The sequence below is a fragment of the Lucilia sericata genome, unplaced genomic scaffold (genome assembly GCF_015586225.1).
Source record: "Lucilia sericata isolate MDLA Ls3-8-SP2 unplaced genomic scaffold, ASM1558622v1 Contig002504F_arrow, whole genome shotgun sequence".
NCBI classification, from domain to species: Eukaryota; Metazoa; Arthropoda; class Insecta; order Diptera; family Calliphoridae; genus Lucilia; species Lucilia sericata.
This window is the reverse complement of record NW_023996279.1, coordinates 356-28026: the sequence shown is the minus strand read 5'-3', so window position 1 is coordinate 28026 and position 27671 is coordinate 356. Positions and strand designations below refer to the sequence as shown.

Sequence of the window (27671 nt, the reverse complement as noted above, 5' to 3'; positions counted from 1 at the left end):
ACTATAGATTCGACTATGGAATAAACCTTAGAGTCGAACTTCGGACTATGCTTGTTATTTATAAAATGTATACCCGATTCGACTATGGAACACACCTTATAATCGAGCGCCGTGCTATAATCTTTAATTTTGAACAAACAGTAGACTCGACTATAGTTTCGACTATGGAACAAACGGTAGACTCGACTATGGAACAAACTGTAGACTTTGCTATATAACAGACGCAAATCTACACTAAGGATCAGACTGTACTATTGACTACAAATGAGACTATAGTCTCGATTATGATAGAGTTTACAGAAAATACTATAATCTCGAATATAAATAGGCTTTATTAGGCTCGATTTTTCTTAAAGTTTATAATAATATTTTTGCACTTACCCATTGAAAATCAGAGAAATTGTACCTTCATAGTATCTGAAAAAAACACAAAATAACAATTTAATATGGAAGTATTTAATAAACAATTCAATTAGTCAAAATTTCCTTAAAACTTAAATTTTCTCTTTAATAAAACTTTATAAAACAATTAGAACACAAAACGCGTATGTAAATTTTAAACTGTAAAAACTTGCCAACTAAAATGCAAAAAAAAAAATATGTAGACACGTTTATGAAATCATAGACCTAAATAATCAAAAAGATGGCAAAAATAAAACAAACAAAAAAAATTTAAGGGAAACATAGAAGTTGCAGTTTTTGCGGTCAAATGAATTTTTGCAGACTACTACTAGGTCCACTACAACTAACTCAACTTTTTAGAGATACACAGATACTTGACTTGATGATGACTAGGATAATTTGCTTAGGCGTGTGGTTACAATTGAAATACAAACATTTAAACACATATTCAAGGTACCAGCAACATACTACTATTAGCCTGGTCAATATGAATGCCAGTAAAAAAGTTTAAAATAAAAAAAAAAAAAACCAAGCAAAGTCAACTCTATTAAATGCGTTTAGACGAGAAAAATGATGTTAGTTTTGGAATAGTTCAGCCAAAAAAATACTTTGGCTTCTTTTTTTTTTTGTCCATACACTTTTATCCATTGAATTTTAGGTTTTTTTACTCCTTATCCAACGATTTGTATGTTTGTTGAACCACATGAAAAAACGGGGGAAAATATATTAAAAGAACAAAAACGTGATATGCAAAAGCAAAAGTCCCATAAAACTCCTTTTAGCTATATAAATGATGACCACCGCCGTTCTTTCTATCTCACTATAATTTTTACTTCTATTTTTTTTTTACGTTTCGCAGTTTTTTTTCTCTAACGTTAAAGTTGATGATTTTAACTGCGAACGAGCTAAAATGCGCACTATGGAGTTTTTGCTGCTTTTTTATGCGATTAGGGTTTGATTTTAGGGGGAGATATTTTGTGGAGGCATGTTATTGCTTATTGATAGTTTGGACATTTAGTTCGTAACTTGATTTTACTATTAAGTATAAAATCATCAATATTTTTATAAGTCTCTAGTCTATACTTTAAAGCAATATCTAGTCTAGACTATAGCACAGTTTCTAATCTAGGCTGTAGATCAGCCTATAAACAAGACTATATTTCAGTCCCAAGTGCAAACAAAGGATCAGTATTTAGGTTGAACAATCGTTCAGGCTCTAGTATTGACAAATCAGTGTACAGTCTGAACTAGACTACATATCACTATCTAAACTATGGTATATGTTCTAGTCTAGACTATAGCACAGTTTCTAATCTAGGCTATAGATCAGCCTATAAACAAGACTATATTTCAGTCCCAAGTATGAACAAAGGATCAGTATTTATATTGGACAATAGTTCAGTCTCTAAAGTGGACAATAAATCAGTCTATAGTCTGAACTAGACTATATATCAGTATCTAAACTATATTATATATCATTCTCTATTCTAGACTATGGATTAGTCTGTAGTATTAACTATAGTTCAGAACACAGTCTCTTTTCTTGTATATAGATCAGTCTCTAGTCGGATCGTTAGACTCTTGTCTGGACTATAGATATATATTTAGTCGATACTGTAGATCAGTTTTTTCTCTAGGCTTTCTAAAATTGACTTGCTTAAAAACTGATCAGTCTCAAAACTAGACTATAGTGCAACATCTATTATAGATTAACGATTAATATATATTCTCTATAGATCAGTCACTAGTGTAGATTATCTTTACATATCTAGTCTAGACTAATAGAACAGTGTCTGTTGAACCCTAAAGATCATTCTCTAAACTAGGCTACAGATCAATCTCTAGTGTGTTAAAAGATCAGTCTCTGGCACTGACTATAGATCAGTATTAAGTCTAGATAAAAATCAGTCTCTAGTCGAGGCTCCAAATCAGTGTGTATATCAGTCATTATACATTTCAAAAAAAATTATTCTCTTGTCTTTAAAATTTTCTCTCCTTATGTCTCTGCTACAACCTATTTTCCTTACTTTTAGCCTTATGAATGGTAATAGTGATTCCGTAGTAAGTGAATTACCAGGTTGTTTCGTACTGTTTTTTTGTTTTTATCTTTTTTTTTTTTTGGACAGAAACTCAATGTGTGTGGTCAATTTTAAATGTTGACTATTAGACCATATTGAGCTTTTTGACTTAAATCCTGACTTCTTTTTTATAGCATTTGCTTTTTCATTGTTGAATTGCGGGAGTTGTTAATGTTTGATATAAAATGCCAGGTTGGTAGAGTGGATGGTTGGTTGGTCGGTCGGTCGATTGGCTGCTTGGATGGGGATAGTAGTGAATTGTATAGCTGATGGACAAAACTTTCTTCCACATTGGGGAGTGGTTAAAGTAATGAATTTTCATTATGGTTTTTTGTGATTTTTAAAACATGGCCTAAAGACAAAACAAGCAGTAACATTACCCACACACATACACACTCATAACAATGAGTTGATGGAGGTCTATTTGAATGTCTGTCTGTCTTTAACTATAAGTTGCACTATGATCAGAATTATAGGCACCATTCACTCACTCATCTATATAAGATAGTACCTCTATAAGTAAGCTTTATAAATTGGTTGCTGTTACTCTTTTTTTTTTGTGATTTTTTATGTTGTTTATTATTGTTATTATTATTCTGTAGGTTTTTTTTTTTTTTGAAAAATCCTGATGTCATCATATGTGTGGCATATGTGGTAAATGATTTTTTTTTTTGTTTAACTTTTCCATGTATCGCTACATGTAATAACATCGTACAACATTATTTTCTATCTTGATTATAGTATTTTTACAATAGACAACTACAATTTCATATGAATTTCAATTCAAAAAAAAATATATATATATATATTTGACATAATAGTTTTGTTTTCGTCCAAAGACCACAAGCAGCAAGTCAACACAAAGAGCCACATTTAAAATGTAATAAACATTTGAAATCTTTTAGTGAAAATCTACAAGAAATTGTACATGTTCAATTTTAATTGAATTTCAATGAGAGTTGTGTGTTTCTGTTTAATAAACTGAGAATATCTATGTCATTTGCATATAAATATTTAATAAATTTTTAACGCAATGCGACACGAAAAGAATATAGATTTTAATGCAAATGTCCTTCATAATCAAAAAATAATAACGAAAAATTCATTCACATCACTGTCATTATAAGCATTATCATGACTATTGCGATCATCGTCATCATCACAATCGCCATCACCATAATGATTATGAACGTCATTGTTATTATTATTTGACAATTTTAATGTAATAAAATTTCCATTAAGACCTCACTGACCCAAATTTGCAATGGCCAAAAAAAAAAATGAAACCTTGCTGCTAACTATAGGTATCACTATCAGTGGTTACCAGCGTCATTTGGTTGTACATATATATGTACATATGTACATATTTCTATTCTATTATTCTTCTTCGTTGTGTTCTATTCAGAAAAATTTCAAATTCATTTTGGCTTATATTTCTCAGTCTATGTTATGTGGTTGGTCATATGTGTTGCATACTCATAGAAGATACATTTGTTGTTACAAATGACTGTATTGCATCTTATCGATTTTTGCAATTTTTTTTTCTTTGGTTGCCAAAATGTTGGCAAATGTGTGGTAATATGCTAATAACCTCCTCCTCCTACTTTTTCATTGTCGTTTTCTCTAATGCTGTATCATTTGATTATTTTGCAAAATTTAATTTATCTAATGGTCAAAATATGGTTTTCAATTCAATGTTTTTGTGTTGTTATTGCTGTTGTTTGTGGCAGCTGATGATAAAGTTACTTCATTATGAATCTTTCTTTGTATGTTTGTGTTGGGGTCACACTAACTAGTACAGTATAGAGAACTTGAACGTTGTCTATATTATTCAAATGTTTGATCAAATATATGGTTTTTAGCACAAATTTGTTTTATTGTGGTTTATTTTGTACACATTTTTGAATAGAAAATATGTAGGTTTATAGGAATACCCAAATAAAAACTTGCTAGAATTGAGTAATACCGGCAAATGGAAAAGAAGTTCCAGAATGGTTTGGCAACAATATATACATATGTATATAATTAATAATAGAGCAATTTCATGTCAAGTGACCCAACTCAAAAAATTGATTTTAACGAAATTTCCATCAAGGTTAGTACTATTGTATAGAAGGTCAGACTCAAGAATTTCAGCTCTATCGGTCAAGGACTGCCGGACTTAGAGGGTGTCAAAGTTAGAGATTTTGATCATATAGGGTTTTATTCAAATGAGTGTAAATTTTCACCTATTGGTTCTAGCAAAAATTATCCAAAGTGGGATGCTGAAAATTTGTGTCTAGCCTACTATCGCATAGTACTAACCTTGGTGCAAATTTCATCCAAATCGGAAGACATCGATTCTAATAGTTTAGTTCACTTGACACGAAATTGCCCAATAATACAAATTTCGATTGCTTTTAAAGATCGCTAGAGATCCTTATATAGAAAATGAGGTAGACTGATGATCGGTGATCGAATTGTCGGTTGACTATGGGATTATATATAATTATTTGCACTTAACTCTGGTTTTATATGGGCATATATATAACCATAAAAAGTAGAACTCATGCGCTTAAAAGTCATTTGTATATGGTAAGGATTCATTTTAAACCGATTTGTATAAAAGTTGTTAGGTTAGGTTTATAGTAGAATGTATATACATCAAATCGAAAGAAATACACCTAGGCCACTATCGGGCCTGTTGTGCGCTCCTTTTCAGGAAAATTTGTATATGGTAAAGATTCATTTTAAACCGATTTGTATTAAAGTTGTTAGGTTAGGTTTATAATAAAATGTATCTACATCAAATCCAAAGAAATACACCTAGGCCACTATCGGGCCTGTTGTGCGCTCCTTTTCAGTAAAATGTTTGTTGGTAAACACAAAAATCTTATTATCTTCCGATGTTCCTGAACGTAATTCCTAAGAATTTTTAAATCAGTGTTCGTGAGGGATGTTATTTCCGAAATAATATCACTCCCAAGATATTTGGATCCAGAGTTTCATTCTACATTCGTCCAATTTTGTATAGCTGTGCTCTTAATCCTGTGTATCCAATCAGAGTACGTAGCATCATACTAACCTAAGACTTGCTAATTTTGAGGAGGCATTACGTCCTGCTCTCGTTAGGGTTCTACCAACCATTTATTATTTCAAGAGGCTTTATGGCTGTCTCTCGCCCTTTAGAGCTCGTTGATTCCTTTGAATCTGGAGAATGTTTGTACATTGTAATACTTTTCGTTAATATTTGCTCCCGTCTTAAATATAATTAAATTTTGAAATTATCATAAGTGAACAGATACGATTTTGAATGCTTATCTTCAATCTTATGCAAATTCGAAAACCTGGGTCCAAGGATGTAGCTATTTGAAATTTGTAAATATTGATCCGTGATAAGAGAACAAAATAATCGTTAAAATTAGACTAAGATTCGGATAAGACTAAATATTTGAAAGCTTTAGAAAATCTGTCCGACATTTTGAACAAAACTTTCGTCAAAGTTGGACCAATATTAATTGTCGACAAAACTCAAGTTTTGAATTGACCTGTTAATGGTCAAAAGTCAAACGGATCCAAACTCTATAAAACATAATTTTTTGCATACTTGGGGTGCCTCCGCAAGGTTAGTAGGTTGTGTCCTAGTCCGGATGTCGTGAATTTGATACCAACCAAAAACTTTGATTAAGCTGCACTCATTAGGGCGGTTACTCTATAACTCGAAATGTTCAAACTTTTTCTTTCGAAATATGAAGTTACTTCCTCAGGAACCACAGTGGACTAAGGGTACTTTTATGGATCTCAGTTTAAGCTAACTAACTGGGTCAATACATTTTAACTGTTACATATTTTAAAACTTAAAAAATCCATAGAATATATAAGATTTTTATAAGTATCAGAAAGTTCCTTAGGTTTCGAACAATACTGTACTTAGAATTTGCTAGAAATCTAAATCTTTGTCTATAATAATCGGTTAGTAGTTCTAAGTTTCTACTCTATAGCTAAGTAACTTGTTAAATATTTTTGCAAAAATATTTATAAAACACAACTCTGAACTTTGCTTATTATTAAAAAAATATCATAAAACATTTAAATTTTCTTAAGAATTTGGCTTCAAAAAATTATTTTTTTTATTTTTCCAAAAAACCAAGAACCATAAAAAACCATAAGCTTTAACCCCCCTTAAAAAATTAACAAAATCAAAACATTAGTTAATTCCACATACAAAAACAAAACTGCTTAAAAACGTTACAAAATTCATATAAAAAAAATTATAATTTTTCGGCAAATTAAAATTAAAAAAAAATATATTTTAATTTTTCACTTATACTTTCTAACTTTGCTTTAATAAAAAACAAATCATAATATTTTTTTTATTCAAATTTTCATAAAATTTATTTACTTTTGCTATAAACAAGAAAAAATGCACTTAAATTTTTTTATTAAAAAAAAATATATTTATTTTTAATTTCTTATAACTTTAAAAGAAAATTATAAAAAAAAAACTTTTTTTTTAAAAACCAAGAAAAAAAGAAAAATCATAAAAACAAGAGGGGTGTAGTTTTTTTTTCATATTTAAACGTTGTGCAGTGTTACCAGAATAAAACAAAAACAATATACTCGTCATTAAAAATAAAGTGCTTTTGGTGTTTTTTTTTTTATAAAAAATAAACAATATAAAAAATACATTTTTTACACTAATTTACCTTTATATAAAAATACATAATTTTATACATATACTCGTTTATATATTGTTGTTGGTTTTTTTTTCTTACATTAATTTTTGTTACGAATTCTCTCAATACAAAAACAAAAATTATCTAAATGTGTGGAACGCTTTTACATAAATGTTTAATAATTTATGTAAATTTTTATTAAAAACTAAATTTTGGTTTGAATTATTTTTTTTTTATTTAATCGATGGATATTTTTTGTTGAACAATTTTTTTTTTTTTTTGAAGAAAATTTTCTTTTTATATATGTGTCTGTGTATTTCTGTATTTTAAATATGCGTAATTATTATATTAATTTTAATTATTTATTAATTTTGTTTTTAATTTTTTTGTTTCTTTCAATTATATTTATATCGATGTCTCTTTTTTAATAAAACTTCTCAATGTGTTGGTGTACAATTTATAAACGAAAAATACAAAAACAATATCAAAAACAATTAATATTTTCAAAATATTTTACTAAATGTGTTTCTTTTTTCGTATAAATGTTGTAATTTTTGTGAAGTTTTTTTTTTCAAATATATTGTTTTTTGGCATTAAAAAAAAAAGTTAATAAATCAATAAATATTACTACTACATAATCTAAACATCAAAATTTTGTAGTTAAAATGAAAGAATATAATTTAAAATTAAATAGTTTTTAATAAATTTTTGTGGATATTTAGTAGAAATTTCAAATTTATGAAACGTTTATGGATTCAAAAATACACTTCTGTTTTACCCTTTATAATAGAGAAGTGATCTAAATACCCAGAGAGAGAAAATAACGTGATTACCGTGCAACAAACTCTGTCATATCCAGGCACTAGAATCGTTTAAGTCAAGGCACTTCAAAAATCTGTAAGGATCTTTATTCAATTTCAACTCCAGTCTTCATCAGTTTTGTCAGTCAAATTGGTCGAATTTTTATAGAATTTTTATAAGACTCATAAATTTTTTATCCCAGCAGTTCGGTCGGACAGTCCCGAACAACCTATTTAACCTTAAGTTATCTTTAGCTACCAACTACCCAAGTTACAGTTTTTTTTTACCATGTGCTTGTTTTACGAGGAAGTCAATCGTCTTTCTATTACGATGATACAGACAGAAAGATAGTCCAAAGGGGTCAATACATGGCAATGACCACTCTCTAGATTACTTGGAGACTGTAAAGAGACAACAGTCTGTGCACAGAGAGAAAAGGAAATATACACGCCTGGTACCAAATTAACACCAAAGAGTTTATAATTTTTCAACAACATCCGTTGTCAACACTATGTAATGATGTGGTAAGATTTCGTTGTCGAAATCTAAATTTTATACACAACCGTTGTCTAAATGTTAACAAAAGTGTTAAGCTCACTATTGGCAACTGATTGTTTGTCAATAGTGAGCTTACCACGTTTGTTAACATTTAGACAACGGATGTGTATAAAATTTAGATTTCGACAACGAATTGTTGCAATGTTGTAAACATTACATAGTGTTATCGTACGTATACGTATACTATGACAACAGATGGTATTGAAAAATTATAAACAGTTTAGTGTCAATTTGATACCAGGCGTATATATTTCTTTTTCCCTCTGTGTGATCTCGCTTACAAAGGGAACGCTAAAGTGACGACTGGCTTCACTCTCGTTTACAAAAAGTACATTTGTGACAAAAGACGAATTATAGCCAAGCGGAGGGTTAGATTTTAATGAAAATTAGCGTTTTTTCGGATGTATTTTTGGGACTTTTGTGTTGAAGTAAACTTCTTTTATTGTACTTTTCAACGAGAAGCTTTTCCAAATAGAGCAGTACTTTATTTACTCTGCTTTCATTTGAAATTGATTCTATCATTTCCATAGACTTTATATAGTTTTTTATAATGCATGCGGTTAAGGCTTCTGTGCTCGAAAATTCGGAATATTTATATTGAAAATTTGAAATAACAACTTATCGAGACTTATTAAACTTCGGTTAGAATACTAAAAAAGTGATTAGTTTGGTAGAGCTTAAGGTTTCACCTTGAAGTCTTGAGTAGGGTTATGTAATAAGTTGAATTTCTAGAAAGATAATTATCTATAAAATCAAAAATAATTAGCATATAGAAATCAGATTTCTTCAGATCAAAGAAAAGGTCTATTCTTTGTTATTCAAGATGAGTTTGATAAACTGTATAATTTCAGATTGATACGGAATGAAACCAGTGCAAACTTGTATTCACTCTCTTTCAAACCTAAATGCTATTTTCAATTCATCTTATATACATGTATTATACATATTATACGGCCAATTCTACGGGTTCGATTCACACCAGAGACTCTGGCCGCACGATCCTCATACTGATAGACTACATACTACCAACTTGTCTACCAGACACCCAAATTACTTTATTCTCGTGACAGCCTTTAACATTGATCGAAATAAATAGTAGTCGTAGAGGGCTTGATTTGTACTATAAGGTGGGCGGCCCAAAACTTCTCAACCACAAATTTCAACCTAGTTTTTATCTAAGAACATTTGGACTAACGTTCATATGATGTAATATTAAGGCTTCCTGAATGATCATATATGTATCTTATTTCAAGTGAATCAATTGTATTCTGCAGAGGTCACCTGTAATATGTCCGATTTCTGCAGTACTCATCTGGACCTATCAAATATGTAGATTTACCATGAAGCCACAAATATTCGTCTAGTTGTTTGAGCATCACATACGATTTCTTGAGTTTCAGATTGACATAATGGTTCTTCTTTTAATCGCCAGTAATGATTAATGCAATAAATTGGGATTTCAGAAGGATTCCGAAAAATAATGCTTTGTTAACAAACAAAATCGACATTTCGAAAATAAACATGATAATTGTAAGCAAAGAAATGTAAAATTTCAATCAATAGATATTTATACCCTACACCACTATAGTGAGGAGTGCTGATGTTTCTAACACCCACTTTAAGGTGGGTGTAGAACCTGTAGAATCACTTTCTAAGTCGATCAAGCTATATCCGTCCGTCTGTCCGTCTGTGTGTCCATGTAAATCTTGTACGCACGCTACATATAGATCGCAATTTTCACGATAATTTGATGAAATTTGGCACATACGTTTCACGAAGGACGAAGTTTATTAAAAATGTTCGCAATCGGTCCTTTACGTACAACCATACTACCCGAATGGCGGGTAGTATTTTAATTGTTCTTGTATCTCTACAAAATTATCACTGTTGCATTTTCTTAACAATCATTTGACCCTAGCCCCCATACAAAGTCTCCTTTAGAAAATGACTTGAAGGTAAACTCTAGTATCAAGATGCAATTCTGTTTAAATAACTTTAATGTAAACGTGAATCCATCCACTAACATTTATGAGGATATGACCTATTAACCCTTGCCCTCGTGTAAACTCTCTTTCTGAACTTCACTTTTTTGTTAACAAATTGTAAAATTTTGCGGAATTAAGACTAAAAAGAAGTTAAATGCTTTATAATTAAAAATAATCATAATTTTTTTACATTCAACTCACTGGTGTAGGGTTAATATATGATCGGCAATGCCCAACTATACATTCTTACTTGTTTAACATACAAGCTTTTAAGGCGTAAAATTTGTAATTTCCCCAAATATAATATGTACTTCAAAGAAGATTTGAAAGAATTTTTCAAACAAAATTATATATTAGTCCGAATATCCACTTTAATAGAAAAGATTTTGAAAGAATAAATATCCACAAAAATTAATAAATATTTGACTTACAATAAAACTAAAATTGACACCAATTTCAAAAAAAAAAAAAAAGAAACAAAATTACGAAAAAATTTAAAATTAATATTTTAATTATGCAAAAAAAAAAAAAGAACAAAAATCAGCGTAAACTGTTATGATTTTCATTCTATAAAATTAAAGAAAAAAAATTGAAGAGAAAAATAACTAAATTATTGTCAAGAAGTTGATCTACGTTTTTTGGAAATGGCTACAGCTATGCAATTAATTTAATGTGTTTTTTTTAAGTATTATTATTTTGTTTAAATACTTTTTTAAAAATAAATGTTATATTTAATACTTTGCAAAAGAAATGACTAAGTTACTACAATTTAAATTAATAAAATAAACAAAAAAAGGAAAAAGAGTGACTAAAAGTAATTTATTAATAAAAACAATTAATGTTTTAATTAACAACAATAAATTGCTTTTAAAAAATTTATTAAAATAATGAAATAAAGACAAAAACGAAAAAACGCAGTGGAAAAACTTCTTGAAAATATTTGTAAAATACCAAAGAAATTTATTTTTATGAAAATAAAATTTCATTTGCAACACTTATTCGGCTCATAAAAATTGTTTTTTTTTTTAATATACTATAAAAAAAATTTTGTTACCAAAAAAATCAAATCAAATTCTGGAATTTTGTTTTAAATTTAAGTTACAAAAGTGGCCGCTTTAAAGGGGTCTTGCATAAACAAAAAACCGAAACAGAAAATATTTACAAATTTGGAACATTTCAAAATTGGCAAAATAGCAAAAGAATAAATAAAATTATTAAAATTAGAGAAAACAATATTTAACACCTTTTTTCAAAATTATTTTTAGTAAAATGTAATAAAAAAACTAAACAAAAAAAATTAAACAAAATCAAACGCTCTTTTTTCATCATTTGTTTGTATTTTTGTTATGTTTTATTTAAACAACAAGAAAAAAAACAATATTTTAAAAACTAAACATAAAAACGTTTTAAAATACGCGATTTTTAACGTACCGTTTTAAAATTAAGTTGACAACACCACAAGTGCGTGACTGTTTAAAAAAAAATAACCGCAAATTTTCAAACACAAAAAAAAATAAACGTTTCTAACGGCGCCCAAACAAAAATCGAAATTCAACTTCTTGCAAAACATAGAAATAATTTAAAATATTAATTTTATAAACTGAAAAACAAACAACGTTTTGTATCTAAAAAAAAACATTTTGGAATTTAATAAAAATAAAATCAATATAATTTACAAAAAAAAAAAACTCGCATTACCAACCAACGTTCAGATATGAAAAAAAAAATTAAGAGAGAAATCAAAAATCGCTAAAAGCCCCTCTTGTTTTTGGCATTTAAATGAAAAATAAAAAATAAATAAATTGTTTTTTATTATTTTTAATTATTGAGTAAAATTCTATTCTATATTTTTGCAGTAATAATTTTATTGGTCTTTTGTGGACATAAAAATCGTAATATATTTTTTTGATTTTAAAGAAAAATATATTTTGTTTTCAACTTTCTACTTTTTTCTATATTTTTATGATTTTATTCTTCGCAATTTGTATTTTTTTTTTTTGTTTTAAGTAAAACTATAATTATAAAAAAAAAACAACAACAAAAATATAGAACTTATAATTTTTTCTCAGTTTTGTTTTCTATTTTTACTCTTTTTTAAAAAAAATTACTATTCTTTTAAATATAAAAATTGTAACGATTTTATTTTAAAAACAAACAAAAAGAAAATCGTTTTATAAACGACAAAGAAAACGAAGAAGAAAAAGCAAAAATTATTAAATTCTAATCTTGAAAATAAAAATCAAAAACAAAAAAGAAAAATTAAGAATGAAAAAATCCTAAAAATAAAATTTTAAGATGATGAAGATGAAAAGAAGTTGATGTTGGATTTTTGTTTGGTGTTGTTGCAGGAAACGTCCGATTCGCCTCACGGCTTAGGCGGTATTGCCAATGCGGGCGGTGGTAGTGGGTCTGGTGGTGGTGGTGGCGGCGGCCTTGCTGGCTCCTCCTCCGCCACAACTGGTAACACTGCCTCTAGCTATGTCCATGAACAACCACAAACGCCACCACCTTACACCTGCGTTTATTGTGGCGCGAGTTTTCCCAACCAAAATAAACTAACGCGCCATATACTATCGCACTCTCTTAAAACTCTGGAATATCGTGAAACCGCCACGCATGCTCTTCTACACCCGCACCTCTTGGCCCATGATCTTAACATGTCACCGCTGGCGTATCAAATGAATGCAGCGATGGCAAGTGCCAGCGGTGATGCCCAAGATCAGGCGGCAGCTGTGGCTGCAGCCGTTGCCATGGATATGGATTTCGCGGCAGCCATAGCGGCGGCTGGCGGTTGTCCCTTTCCCTCGCTGGCTAGCTGTACGGCACGTGGTCTAGATCTCGATGGTAGTGGTGGTCTTGGTGGCAGTGGAGGCGGCGGCGTTGGTGGTGGCTCTAGTTCATCTAGCCGAACAGGACGTGATGGCGTTGGTGGTGGAAATTCATCAGCCTCGGGTAATGGCGGTTGTCCCAGCAGCAGTTTGTCTTTATTAAGTGGCGCTGGTTCGTCAACATCGGCCGCTGCGGCGGCGGCAGCTGCTGCAGCAGCAGCCAGTTCGTCAGCATCGTCCAATGATCCGAATAGTGTTGTTTTGTGTAAGTTCTGTGGTAAAAGTTTTCCCGATGTAACCTCACTGATCACACATTTGCCGATACATACAGGTGATCGACCGTTCAAGTGTGAGTTTTGTGGTAAAGCGTTTAAATTGCGTCATCACATGAAAGATCATTGTCGTGTACATACAGGTAAGTAGATATTAATTTTATTTAATATTATTGTATTTTTTTTCTTGTGTGGTAAATGTATGATAAGGAAAAGAAACAAATATCGTATAGTTTTTGAATTGAAAATCACTTTCCGTTTTGATAAATTTGGAAGAATTATCTCACTAAACTCACTTTTAGAGGAAAATTCTTATATTAACCTTTCTCTAGAAAATATCTTCTCGGAACCTATTTGTAAAGGAAAATAACTTTCATTTGTATAGACAGGAGACATCTTTAGACCTAATTCTAGAAAAGTATCATATTTGGACTCACTTCTTTAGAAAATTTACTTCTCTGAATTCACTTTCAAAGATACACAATCAAGTCTACAGTTCTTTTCGTCAGTTGTTAATCTTTATACATTTCTATCGAATAGTTTCTCCTCACCATTTTTATGGACTTATCTATTGATAAGTCTATTAACTACTTTATGAATCAGTCGATAGGATGGTCGGTCTATGAACTATTCTATAGACAAGTCTATAAACTTGTCTGTGCACCAGTCTATTGAAAATTATATGAACTAGTTTTTTGACAAATCTTGAGGCCAGTCTGTGTAATATTCTAATGGCTAGTCTGTCGAATCTTCCGTGGTCTAGTTTATTGACTAGTCTAGGCTGTAGTTTAGTCTATGGAAAAGTCTATGAATTAGTTTTTGGACTAGTTTAATGGACTAGAGTTTTGTCTAGTCAAGTCGATAAACAAGTCTAAAGTCCATAAACAGGTGTATATATAAACTAGTCTGTTCTATGAACTAGTCTATTGACAAGTCTATAGACTATTCTATTGACTAGTCTTTGGACTACTCTATTGACTAGACTATGGATTACTAGTCTATGGACTAGTATAGAGCGGACTAGCCTATGAAATGTTTATTGACTAGTTAATGTACTGATCAATTGACTATGGACCGAACTAGCCTATGGAGTGGTATATGGACTATGGTATTGACTAGTTAATGAAGTTATCAATTAACTAGTTCATTTACAAGCTTCTAGAATAATCTATGGACTATTATTTTAAACTATTTGAAACTGGAGTAGTCTATTGACAAGTCTATAGACTATTCTATGGACTAGTTTATAAACTAGTCTACTGACAAGTCCCTAAATAAGTCTATGGTATGGACAACTGTTGATTAGTCTATGACTATTCTATGGACTAGTCTATTGACTATTCTATGGACATGTCTATAGACTAGTCTATTAGCTATTCTATTGAATAGTCTAGTCCACGGACTGTAACATGTAATGTTCAATAGTCGATAGATAAGTGTATGAACTTATCTGTGGGCTATTATTTGAACAAGTCTATTGAGAAGTCAATAAACTAATATAATGACAAGTCTATAGACTATTCTATTGTATAGTCTTTGGACTAATCTATTGACTAGACTATGGATTACTAGTCTATGGGCTAATCTTTTGGCTATAGAGCGGACTAGCCTATGAAGTGGTATGTGGACAATGCTGTTGTCTAGTTAATGTTCTTATCAATTGACTATGGACTGAATTAGCCTATGGAGTGGTATATGGACTATGTCATTGACTAGTTAATGAACTTATCAATTAACTAGTTTATTTACAAGAATATAATAGTCTATGGACTATTATTTTAAACTTTTTTAAACTGGACTAGTCTATTGACAAGTCTATAGACTAGTCTACTAACAAGTCCATAAATAAGTCTATGGTGTGGACAACTGTTGATTAGTCTATGACTATTCTATGGGCTAGTCTATTGACTATTCTATGGACAAGTCTATATACTAGTCTATTAGCTATTCTATTGACTAGTACAGTCCACGGACAGGAACATGTACTGTTCAATAGTCCTTAGATTAGTGTATGAACTTATCTATGGGATATTCTATGAACAAGTCTATTGAGACGTTTATAAACCAATATAATGACAAGTCTATAGAATATTCTATTGAATAGTATTTCTATTGATTAGATTACTACTCTATGGATTAGTGTATTGGCTATAGAGCGTACTAGCCTATGAAGTCGTATGTAGACTATGTTATTGGCTAGTTAATGTACTTATCAATTGACTATGGACCAGACAAACCTATAGAGTAGTATATGGACTATGCTAATGACTAGAGAATGAACAATTATGGAAGGAAGCGTATAGATTAGTCGTTGGACTATTATTTTAGACTGCGGACTAGATTATTTACTATTTTTATTGTTTCTTTTTCTTAAAATTACATTTTACCATATTTTACGCGAATAGTTATTATTAATTAATATTTTTTTATAAATACACATTTTTCAAGGTGAACGTCCATTTCGATGTCAAATGTGTGGTAAAACATTTTCACGATCGACAATATTGAAAGCCCACGAAAAAACACATTTTCCCAAATATGCAAGAAAGTTTTTATCACCCAGTCCGGTCGATACAAAGGATGAATTGCCGCAATAGTGAAACGATTTTAGTTTATTATTAAATTATTATTATTACTATTATTATTACTATAACAATAATAACAACAACAACAATAATAATAATAATAATTTTAACAACTACAACCTTAATAATAATAGTAATAGTAACAACAGCAACAATAACAACAACAACAACAATAGCAGCAGCAGTAACAACAACAGCAACCACTACAACAATATAAACGATAATAATCTACAGCAACATTATTATTGAAAAATAACAATTTATAAAACAAAAAACGATCCAAAAAAAGAAAAACAATAGAAATAATTTTGAACAAGAATTAGGAAACTACTATTAATATATATATATCTACAAAAACCATACATATTTATAGAGATATATACCTTTAAAAAAAGTATATTAAAAGAAAGGAAATATGTGAAAGAATAATATATATAAAAATGTATATACAACCAAACACTTAACACACATACACACAATGCTATTTTAAAGAAAATGGTAAAAAAATATTTTAGATTATAGCTTCTTAAAGAAGTTATAACAAAGCAACCCAAATATTTATTGAAGAAAATAATTCGTAAAAAAAAGTAACTATTATTTCATAATAGATTTGAGATGAAAAATATAAAACCCCGATACTGTCTGTTTGTATAAAATACATACAAATAAAACATTTTATACATAATTACATTACATACAATATATATTTAAAATATACATATACATATGATATGAGACAAAAAACATACATACATAAAACTGGAAACTAAAAATCAATTACACTCATATTTTTTATCACCAAAATGCTGAAAATATTTAAAAAAATATATAAAAATTAACTGATTTCGTTTAAAAGAAAATGGCCAACAATAATGCCCCTTATAACAAACAAAAAAATCTATAGACCAGATTTTTAAAATCTTAAAACAAGATAAAATTTCAAAACTTACGATACTTTTTAATAGCAAATGATAGAGTTGTTTAACATTTAAGCCACAATATTGCCCGCGAAAAAAGTATCGTAAGTTTTGAAATTTTATCTTGTTTTAAGATTTTAAAAATCTGGTCTATAGATTTTTTTGTTTGTTATAAGGGGCATTATTGTTGGCCATTTTCTTTAAACGAAATCAGTTAATTTTTATATATTTTTTTAAATATTTTCAGCATTTTGGTGATAAAAAATATGAGTGTAATTGATTTTTAGTTTCCAGTTTTATGTATGTATGTTTTTTGTCTCATATCATATGTATATGTATATTTTAAATATATATTGTATGTAATGTAATTATGTATAAAATGTTTTATTTGTATGTATTTTATACAAACAGACAGTATCGGGGTTTTATATTTTTCATCTCAAATCTATTATGAAATAATAGTTACTTTTTTTACGAATTATTTTCTTCAATAAATATTTTTGCTTTGTTATAACTTCTTTAAGAAGCTATAATCTAAAATTTTTTTACCATTTTCTTTAAAATAGCATTGTGTGTATGTGTGTTAAGTGTTTGGTTGTATATACATTTTTATATATATTATTCTTTCACATATTTCCTTTCTTTTAATATACTTTTTTAAAGGTATATATCTCTATAAATATGTATGGTTTTTGTAGATATATATATTTAATAGTAGTTTCCTAATTCTTGTTCAAAATTATTTCTATTGTTTTTCTTTTTTTGGATCGTTTTTTGTTTTATAAATTGTTATTTTTCAATAATAATGTTGCTGTAGATTATTATCGTTTATATTGTTGTAGTGGTTGCTGTTGTTGTTACTGCTGCTGCTATTGTTGTTGTTGTTGTTATTGTTGCTGTTGTTACTATTACTATTATTATTAAGGTTGTAGTTGTTAAAATTATTATTATTATTATTGTTGTTGTTGTTATTATTGTTATAGTAATAATAATAGTAATAATAATAATTTAATAATAAACTAAAATCGTTTCACTATTGCGGCAATTCATCCTTTGTATCGACCGGACTGGGTGATAAAAACTTTCTTGCATATTTGGGAAAATGTGTTTTTTCGTGGGCTTTCAATATTGTCGATCGTGAAAATGTTTTACCACACATTTGACATCGAAATGGACGTTCACCTTGAAAAATGTGTATTTATAAAAAAATATTAATTAATAATAACTATTCGCGTAAAATATGGTAAAATGTAATTTTAAGAAAAAGAAACAATAAAAATAGTAAATAATCTAGTCCGCAGTCTAAAATAATAGTCCAACGACTAATCTATACGCTTCCTTCCATAATTGTTCATTCTCTAGTCATTAGCATAGTCCATATACTACTCTATAGGTTTGTCTGGTCCATAGTCAATTGATAAGTACATTAACTAGCCAATAACATAGTCTACATACGACTTCATAGGCTAGTACGCTCTATAGCCAATACACTAATCCATAGAGTAGTAATCTAATCAATAGAAATACTATTCAATAGAATATTCTATAGACTTGTCATTATATTGGTTTATAAACGTCTCAATAGACTTGTTCATAGAATATCCCATAGATAAGTTCATACACTAATCTAAGGACTATTGAACAGTACATGTTCCTGTCCGTGGACTGTACTAGTCAATAGAATAGCTAATAGACTAGTATATAGACTTGTCCATAGAATAGTCAATAGACTAGCCCATAGAATAGTCATAGACTAATCAACAGTTGTCCACACCATAGACTTATTTATGGACTTGTTAGTAGACTAGTCTATAGACTTGTCAATAGACTAGTCCAGTTTAAAAAAGTTTAAAATAATAGTCCATAGACTATTATATTCTTGTAAATAAACTAGTTAATTGATAAGTTCATTAACTAGTCAATGACATAGTCCATATACCACTCCATAGGCTAATTCAGTCCATAGTCAATTGATAAGAACATTAACTAGACAACAGCATTGTCCACATACCACTTCATAGGCTAGTCCGCTCTATAGCCAAAAGATTAGCCCATAGACTAGTAATCCATAGTCTAGTCAATAGATTAGTCCAAAGACTATACAATAGAATAGTCTATAGACTTGTCATTATATTAGTTTATTGACTTCTCAATAGACTTGTTCAAATAATAGCCCACAGATAAGTTCATACACTTATCTATCGACTATTGAACATTACATGTTACAGTCCGTGGACTAGACTATTCAATAGAATAGCTAATAGACTAGTCTATAGACATGTCCATAGAATAGTCAATAGACTAGTCCATAGAATAGTCATAGACTAATCAACAGTTGTCCATACCATAGACTTATTTAGGGACTTGTCAGTAGACTAGTTTATAAACTAGTCCATAGAATAGTCTATAGACTTGTCAATAGACTACTCCAGTTTCAAATAGTTTAAAATAATAGTCCATAGATTATTCTAGAAGCTTGTAAATGAACTAGTTAATTGATAACTTCATTAACTAGTCAATACCATAGTCCATATACCACTCCATAGGCTAGTTCGGTCCATAGTCAATTGATCAGTACATTAACTAGTCAATAAACATTTCATAGGCTAGTCCGCTCTATACTAGTCCATAGACTAGTAATCCATAGTCTAGTCAATAGAGTAGTCCAAAGACTAGTCAATAGAATAGTCTATAGACTTGTCAATAGACTAGTTCATAGAACAGACTAGTTTATATATACACCTGTTTATGGACTTTAGACTTGTTTATCGACTTGACTAGACAAAACTCTAGTCCATTAAACTAGTCCAAAAACTAATTCATAGACTTTTCCATAGACTAAACTACAGCCTAGACTAGTCAATAAACTAGACCACGGAAGATTCGACAGACTAGCCATTAGAATATTACACAGACTGGCCTCAAGATTTGTCAAAAAACTAGTTCATATAATTTTCAATAGACTGGTGCACAGACAAGTTTATAGACTTGTCTATAGAATAGTTCATAGACCGACCATCCTATCGACTGATTCATAAAGTAGTTAATAGACTTATCAATAGATAAGTCCATAAAAATGGTGAGGAGAAACTATTCGATAGAAATGTATAAAGATTAACAACTGACGAAAAGAACTGTAGACTTGATTGTGTATCTTTGAAAGTGAATTCAGAGAAGTAAATTTTCTAAAGAAGTGAGTCCAAATATGATACTTTTCTAGAATTAGGTCTAAAGATGTCTCCTGTCTATACAAATGAAAGTTATTTTCCTTTACAAATAGGTTCCGAGAAGATATTTTCTAGAGAAAGGTTAATATAAGAATTTTCCTCTAAAAGTGAGTTTAGTGAGATAATTCTTCCAAATTTATCAAAACGGAAAGTGATTTTCAATTCAAAAACTATACGATATTTGTTTCTTTTCCTTATCATACATTTACCACACAAGAAAAAAAATACAATAATATTAAATAAAATTAATATCTACTTACCTGTATGTACACGACAATGATCTTTCATGTGATGACGCAATTTAAACGCTTTACCACAAAACTCACACTTGAACGGTCGATCACCTGTATGTATCGGCAAATGTGTGATCAGTGAGGTTACATCGGGAAAACTTTTACCACAGAACTTACACAAAACAACACTATTCGGATCATTGGACGATGCTGACGAACTGGCTGCTGCTGCAGCAGCTGCCGCCGCCGCAGCGGCCGATGTTGACGAACCAGCGCCACTTAATAAAGACAAACTGCTGCTGGGACAACCGCCATTACCCGAGGCTGATGAATTTCCACCACCAACGCCATCACGTCCTGTTCGGCTAGATGAACTAGAGCCACCACCAACGCCGCCGCCTCCACTGCCACCAAGACCACCACTACCATCGAGATCTAGACCACGTGCCGTACAGCTAGCCAGCGAGGGAAAGGGACAACCGCCAGCCGCCGCTATGGCTGCCGCGAAATCCATATCCATGGCAACGGCTGCAGCCACAGCTGCCGCCTGATCTTGGGCATCACCGCTGGCACTTGCCATCGCTGCATTCATTTGATACGCCAGCGGTGACATGTTAAGATCATGGGCCAAGAGGTGCGGGTGTAGAAGAGCATGCGTGGCGGTTTCACGATATTCCAGAGTTTTAAGAGAGTGCGATAGTATATGGCGCGTTAGTTTATTTTGGTTGGGAAAACTCGCGCCACAATAAACGCAGGTGTAAGGTGGTGGCGTTTGTGGTTGTTCATGGACATAGCTAGAGGCAGTGTTACCAGTTGTGGCGGAGGAGGAGCCAGCAAGGCCGCCGCCACCACCACCACCAGACCCACTACCACCGCCCGCATTGGCAATACCGCCTAAGCCGTGAGGCGAATCGGACGTTTCCTGCAACAACACCAAACAAAAATCCAACATCAACTTCTTTTCATCTTCATCATCTTAAAATTTTATTTTTAGGATTTTTCATTCTTAATTTTTCTTTTTGTTTTTGATTTTTATTTTCAAGATTAGAATTTAATAATTTTTGCTTTTCTTCTTCGTTTTCTTTGTCGTTTATAAAACGATTTTCTTTTTGTTTGTTTTTAAAATAAAATCGTTACAATTTTTATATTTAAAAGAATAGTAATTTTTTTTAAAAAAGAGTAAAAATAGAAAACAAAACGAAAAAATTATAAGTTCTATATTTTGTTGTTGTTTTTTTTTATAATTATAGTTTTACTTAAAACAAAAAAAAAAAATACAAATTGCGAAGAATAAAAATCATAAAAATATAGAAAAAAGTAGAAAGTTGAAAACAAAATATATTTTTCTTTAAAATCAAAAAAATATATTACGATTTTTATGTCCACAAAAGACCAATAAAATTATTACTGCAAAAATATAGAATAGAATTTTACTCAATAATTAAAAATAATAAAAAACAATTTATTTATTTTTATTTTTCATTTAAATGCCAAAAACAAGAGGGGCTTTTAGCGATTTTTGATTTCTCTCTTAATTTTTTTTTCATATCTGAACGTTGGTTGGTAATGCGAGTTTTTTTTTTTGTAAATTATATTGATTTTATTTTATTAAATTCCAAAATGTTTTTTTTTAGATACAAAACGTTGTTTGTTTTTCAGTTTATAAAATTAATATTTTAAATTATTTCTATGTTTTGCAAGAAGTTGAATTTCGATTTTGTTTGGGCGCCGTTAGAAACGTTTATTTTTTTTTGTGTTTGAAAATTTGCGGTTATTTTTTTTTAAACAGTCACGCACTTGTGGTGTTGTCAACTTAATTTTAAAACGGTACGTTAAAAATCGCGTATTTTAAAACTTTTTATGTTTAGTTTTTAAAATATTGTTTTTTTCTTGTTGTTTAAATAAAACATAACAAAAATACAAACAAATGATGAAAAAAGAGCGTTTGATTTTGTTTAATTTTTTTTGTTTAGTTTTTTTATTACATTTTACTAAAAATAATTTTGAAAAAAGGTGTTAAATATTGTTTTCTCTAATTTTAATAATTTTATTTATTCTTTTGCTATTTTGCCAATTTTGAAATGTTCCAAATTTGTAAATATTTTCTGTTTCGGTTTTTTGTTTATGCAAGACCCCTTTAAAGCGGCCACTTTTGTAACTTAAATTTAAAACAAAATTCCAGAATTTGATTTGATTTTTTTGGTAACAAAATTTTTTTTATAGTATATTAAAAAAAAAACAATTTTTATGAGCCGAATAAGTGTTGCAAATGAAATTTTATTTTCATAAAAATAAATTTCTTTGGTATTTTACAAATATTTTCAAGAAGTTTTTCCACTGCGTTTTTTCGTTTTTGTCTTTATTTCATTATTTTAATAAATTTTTTAAAAGCAATTTATTGTTGTTAATTAAAACATTAATTGTTTTTATTTAAATTACTTTTAGTCACTCTTTTTCCTTTTTTTGTTTATTTTATTAATTTAAATTGTAGTAACTTAGTCATTTCTTTTGCAAAGTATTAAATATAACATTTATTTTTAAAAAAGTATTTAAACAAAATAATAATACTTAAAAAAAACACATTAAATTAATTGCATAGCTGTAGCCATTTCCAAAAAACGTAGATCAACTTCTTGACAATAATTTAGTTATTTTTCTCTTCAATTTTTTTTCTTTAATTTTATAGAATGAAAATCATAACAGTTTACGCTGATTTTTGTTCTTTTTTTTTTTTTGCATAATTAAAATATTAATTTTAAATTTTTTCGTAATTTTGTTTCTTTTTTTTTTTTTTTGAAATTGGTGTCAATTTTAGTTTTATTGTAAGTCAAATATTTATTAATTTTGTGGATATTTATTCTTTCAAAATCTTTTCTATTAAAGTGGATATTCGGACTAATATATAATTTTGTTTGAAAAATTCTTTCAAATCTTCTTTGAAGTACATATTATATTTGGGGAAATTACAAATTTTACGCCTTAAAAGCTTGTATGTTAAACAAGTAAGAATGTATAGTTGGGCATTGCCGATCATATATTAACCCTACACCAGTGAGTTGAATGTAAAAAAATTATGATTATTTTTAATTATAAAGCATTTAACTTCTTTTTAGTCTTAATTCCGCAAAATTTTACAATTTGTTAACAAAAAGTGAAGTTCAGAAAGAGAGTTTACACGAGGGCAAGGGTTAATAGGTCATATCCTCATAAATGTTAGTGGATGGATTCACGTTTACATTAAAGTTATTTAAACAGAATTGCATCTTGATACTAGAGTTTACCTTCAAGTCATTTTCTAAAGGAGACTTTGTATGGGGGCTAGGGTCAAATGATTGTTAAGAAAATGCAACAGTGATAATTTTGTAGAGATACAAGAACAATTAAAATACTACCCGCCATTCGGGTAGTATGGTTGTACGTAAAGGACCGATTGCGAACATTTTTAATAAACTTCGTCCTTCGTGAAACGTATGTGCCAAATTTCATCAAATTATCGTGAAAATTGCGATCTATATGTAGCGTGCGTACAAGATTTACATGGACACACAGACGGACAGACGGACGGATATAGCTTGATCGACTTAGAAAGTGATTCTACAGGTTCTACACCCACCTTAAAGTGGGTGTTAGAAACATCAGCACTCCTCACTATAGTGGTGTAGGGTATAAATATCTATTGATTGAAATTTTACATTTCTTTGCTTACAATTATCATGTTTATTTTCGAAATGTCGATTTTGTTTGTTAACAAAGCATTATTTTTCGGAATCCTTCTGAAATCCCAATTTATTGCATTAATCATTACTGGCGATTAAAAGAAGAACCATTATGTCAATCTGAAACTCAAGAAATCGTATGTGATGCTCAAACAACTAGACGAATATTTGTGGCTTCATGGTAAATCTACATATTTGATAGGTCCAGATGAGTACTGCAGAAATCGGACATATTACAGGTGACCTCTGCAGAATACAATTGATTCACTTGAAATAAGATACATATATGATCATTCAGGAAGCCTTAATATTACATCATATGAACGTTAGTCCAAATGTTCTTAGATAAAAACTAGGTTGAAATTTGTGGTTGAGAAGTTTTGGGCCGCCCACCTTATAGTACAAATCAAGCCCTCTACGACTACTATTTATTTCGATCAATGTTAAAGGCTGTCACGAGAATAAAGTAATTTGGGTGTCTGGTAGACAAGTTGGTAGTATGTAGTCTATCAGTATGAGGATCGTGCGGCCAGAGTCTCTGGTGTGAATCGAACCCGTAGAATTGGCCGTATAATATGTATAATACATGTATATAAGATGAATTGAAAATAGCATTTAGGTTTGAAAGAGAGTGAATACAAGTTTGCACTGGTTTCATTCCGTATCAATCTGAAATTATACAGTTTATCAAACTCATCTTGAATAACAAAGAATAGACCTTTTCTTTGATCTGAAGAAATCTGATTTCTATATGCTAATTATTTTTGATTTTATAGATAATTATCTTTCTAGAAATTCAACTTATTACATAACCCTACTCAAGACTTCAAGGTGAAACCTTAAGCTCTACCAAACTAATCACTTTTTTAGTATTCTAACCGAAGTTTAATAAGTCTCGATAAGTTGTTATTTCAAATTTTCAATATAAATATTCCGAATTTTCGAGCACAGAAGCCTTAACCGCATGCATTATAAAAAACTATATAAAGTCTATGGAAATGATAGAATCAATTTCAAATGAAAGCAGAGTAAATAAAGTACTGCTCTATTTGGAAAAGCTTCTCGTTGAAAAGTACAATAAAAGAAGTTTACTTCAACACAAAAGTCCCAAAAATACATCCGAAAAAACGCTAATTTTCATTAAAATCTAACCCTCCGCTTGGCTATAATTCGTCTTTTGTCACAAATGTACTTTTTGTAAACGAGAGTGAAGCCAGTCGTCACTTTAGCGTTCCCTTTGTAAGCGAGATCACACAGAGGGAAAAAGAAATATATACGCCTGGTATCAAATTGACACTAAACTGTTTATAATTTTTCAATACCATCTGTTGTCATAGTATACGTATACGTACGATAACACTATGTAATGTTTACAACATTGCAACAATTCGTTGTCGAAATCTAAATTTTATACACATCCGTTGTCTAAATGTTAACAAACGTGGTAAGCTCACTATTGACAAACAATCAGTTGCCAATAGTGAGCTTAACACTTTTGTTAACATTTAGACAACGGTTGTGTATAAAATTTAGATTTCGACAACGAAATCTTACCACATCATTACATAGTGTTGACAACGGATGTTGTTGAAAAATTATAAACTCTTTGGTGTTAATTTGGTACCAGGCGTGTATATTTCCTTTTCTCTCTGTGCACAGACTGTTGTCTCTTTACAGTCTCCAAGTAATCTAGAGAGTGGTCATTGCCATGTATTGACCCCTTTGGACTATCTTTCTGTCTGTATCATCGTAATAGAAGACGATTGACTTCCTCGTAAAACAAGCACATGGTAAAAAAAAACTGTAACTTGGGTAGTTGGTAGCTAAAGATAACTTAAGGTTAAATAGGTTGTTCGGGACTGTCCGACCGAACTGCTGGGATAAAAAATTTATGAGTCTTATAAAAATTCTATAAAAATTCGACCAATTTGACTGACAAAACTGATGAAGACTGGAGTTGAAATTGAATAAAGATCCTTACAGATTTTTGAAGTGCCTTGACTTAAACGATTCTAGTGCCTGGATATGACAGAGTTTGTTGCACGGTAATCACGTTATTTTCTCTCTCTGGGTATTTAGATCACTTCTCTATTATAAAGGGTAAAACAGAAGTGTATTTTTGAATCCATAAACGTTTCATAAATTTGAAATTTCTACTAAATATCCACAAAAATTTATTAAAAACTATTTAATTTTAAATTATATTCTTTCATTTTAACTACAAAATTTTGATGTTTAGATTATGTAGTAGTAATATTTATTGATTTATTAACTTTTTTTTTAATGCCAAAAACAATATATTTGAAAAAAAAAACTTCACAAAATTACAACATTTATACGAAAAAGAAACACATTTAGTAAAATATTTTGAAAATATTAATTGTTTTTGATATTGTTTTTGTATTTTTCGTTTATAAATTGTACACCAACACATTGAGAAGTTTTATTAAAAAAGAGACATCGATATAAATATAATTGAAAGAAACAAAAAAATTAAAAACAAAATTAATAAATAATTAAAATTAATATAATAATTACGCATATTTAAAATACAGAAATACACAGACACATAATAAAAAGAAAATTTTCTTCAAAAAAAAAAAAAAATTGTTCAACAAAAATATCCATCGATTAAATAAAAAAAAATAATTCAAACCAAAATTTAGTTTTTAATAAAAATTTACATAAATTATTAAACATTTATGTAAAAGCGTTCCACACATTTAGATAATTTTTGTTTTTGTATTGAGAGAATTCGTAACAAAAATTAATGTAAGAAAAAAAAACCAACAACAATATATAAACGAGTATATGTATAAAATTATGTATTTTTATAAAGGTAAATTAGTGTAAAAAATGTATTTTTTATATTGTTTATTTTTTATAAAAAAAAAAACACCAAAAGCACTTTATTTTTAATGACGAGTATATTGTTTTTGTTTTATTCTGGTAACACTGCACAACGTTTAAATATGAAAAAAAAACTACACCCCTCTTGTTTTTATGATTTTTCTTTTTTTCTTGGTTTTTAAAAAAAAGTTTTTTTTTTATAATTTTCTTTTAAAGTTATAAGAAATTAAAAATAAATATATTTTTTTTTAATAAAAAAATTTAAGTGCATTTTTTCTTGTTTATAGTCATCCCTTTTCCTGCCCCCTTTGCCTCCCCCCCTCTTTCTGCTTTGTTTTTTCTTCCCGCCCCGTTCGCCCGTCTCACGTGCCCCCTTCCCCTCTCTTTTTTTTTCCTTTTCCTTTGCCGCCCCCTTCTCTTTTTTTTCTCTGCTTTTGTCCCGTTTTTCCGCCTTTTTTTGTCTGTGGGCCTTCCCTATGTTTTTGCTTTTGTTTTTTTTTTGGGGGGGTTAAAGCTTATGGTTTTTATGGTTCTTGGTTTTTTGGAAAAATAAAAAAATAATTT

General features: G+C 29.6%; 1 protein-coding gene and 1 pseudogene across 1 annotated transcript; one reads left to right on the top strand and one right to left on the bottom strand.

Annotated features, from left to right (window-relative positions):
* The window catches only part of LOC119614018, a 37044-nt pseudogene extending 20141 nt beyond the window's left edge, over positions 1–16903 (top strand).
* An 834-nt stretch (positions 16904–17737) lies between these two features.
* On the bottom strand, positions 17738–21521 carry LOC119614019 (transcription factor Sp8-like). The gene is made up of 2 exons (XM_037970094.1): positions 20569–21521; positions 17738–18263 (listed from the first exon to the last, which is right to left on the bottom strand). Exons 1-2 carry the CDS (start codon positions 21491–21493, stop codon positions 18115–18117), a joined length of 1074 nt encoding a protein of 357 aa, XP_037826022.1. The 5' UTR covers positions 21494–21521; the 3' UTR covers positions 17738–18114.
* Positions 21522–27671: the final 6150 nt, after the last annotated feature.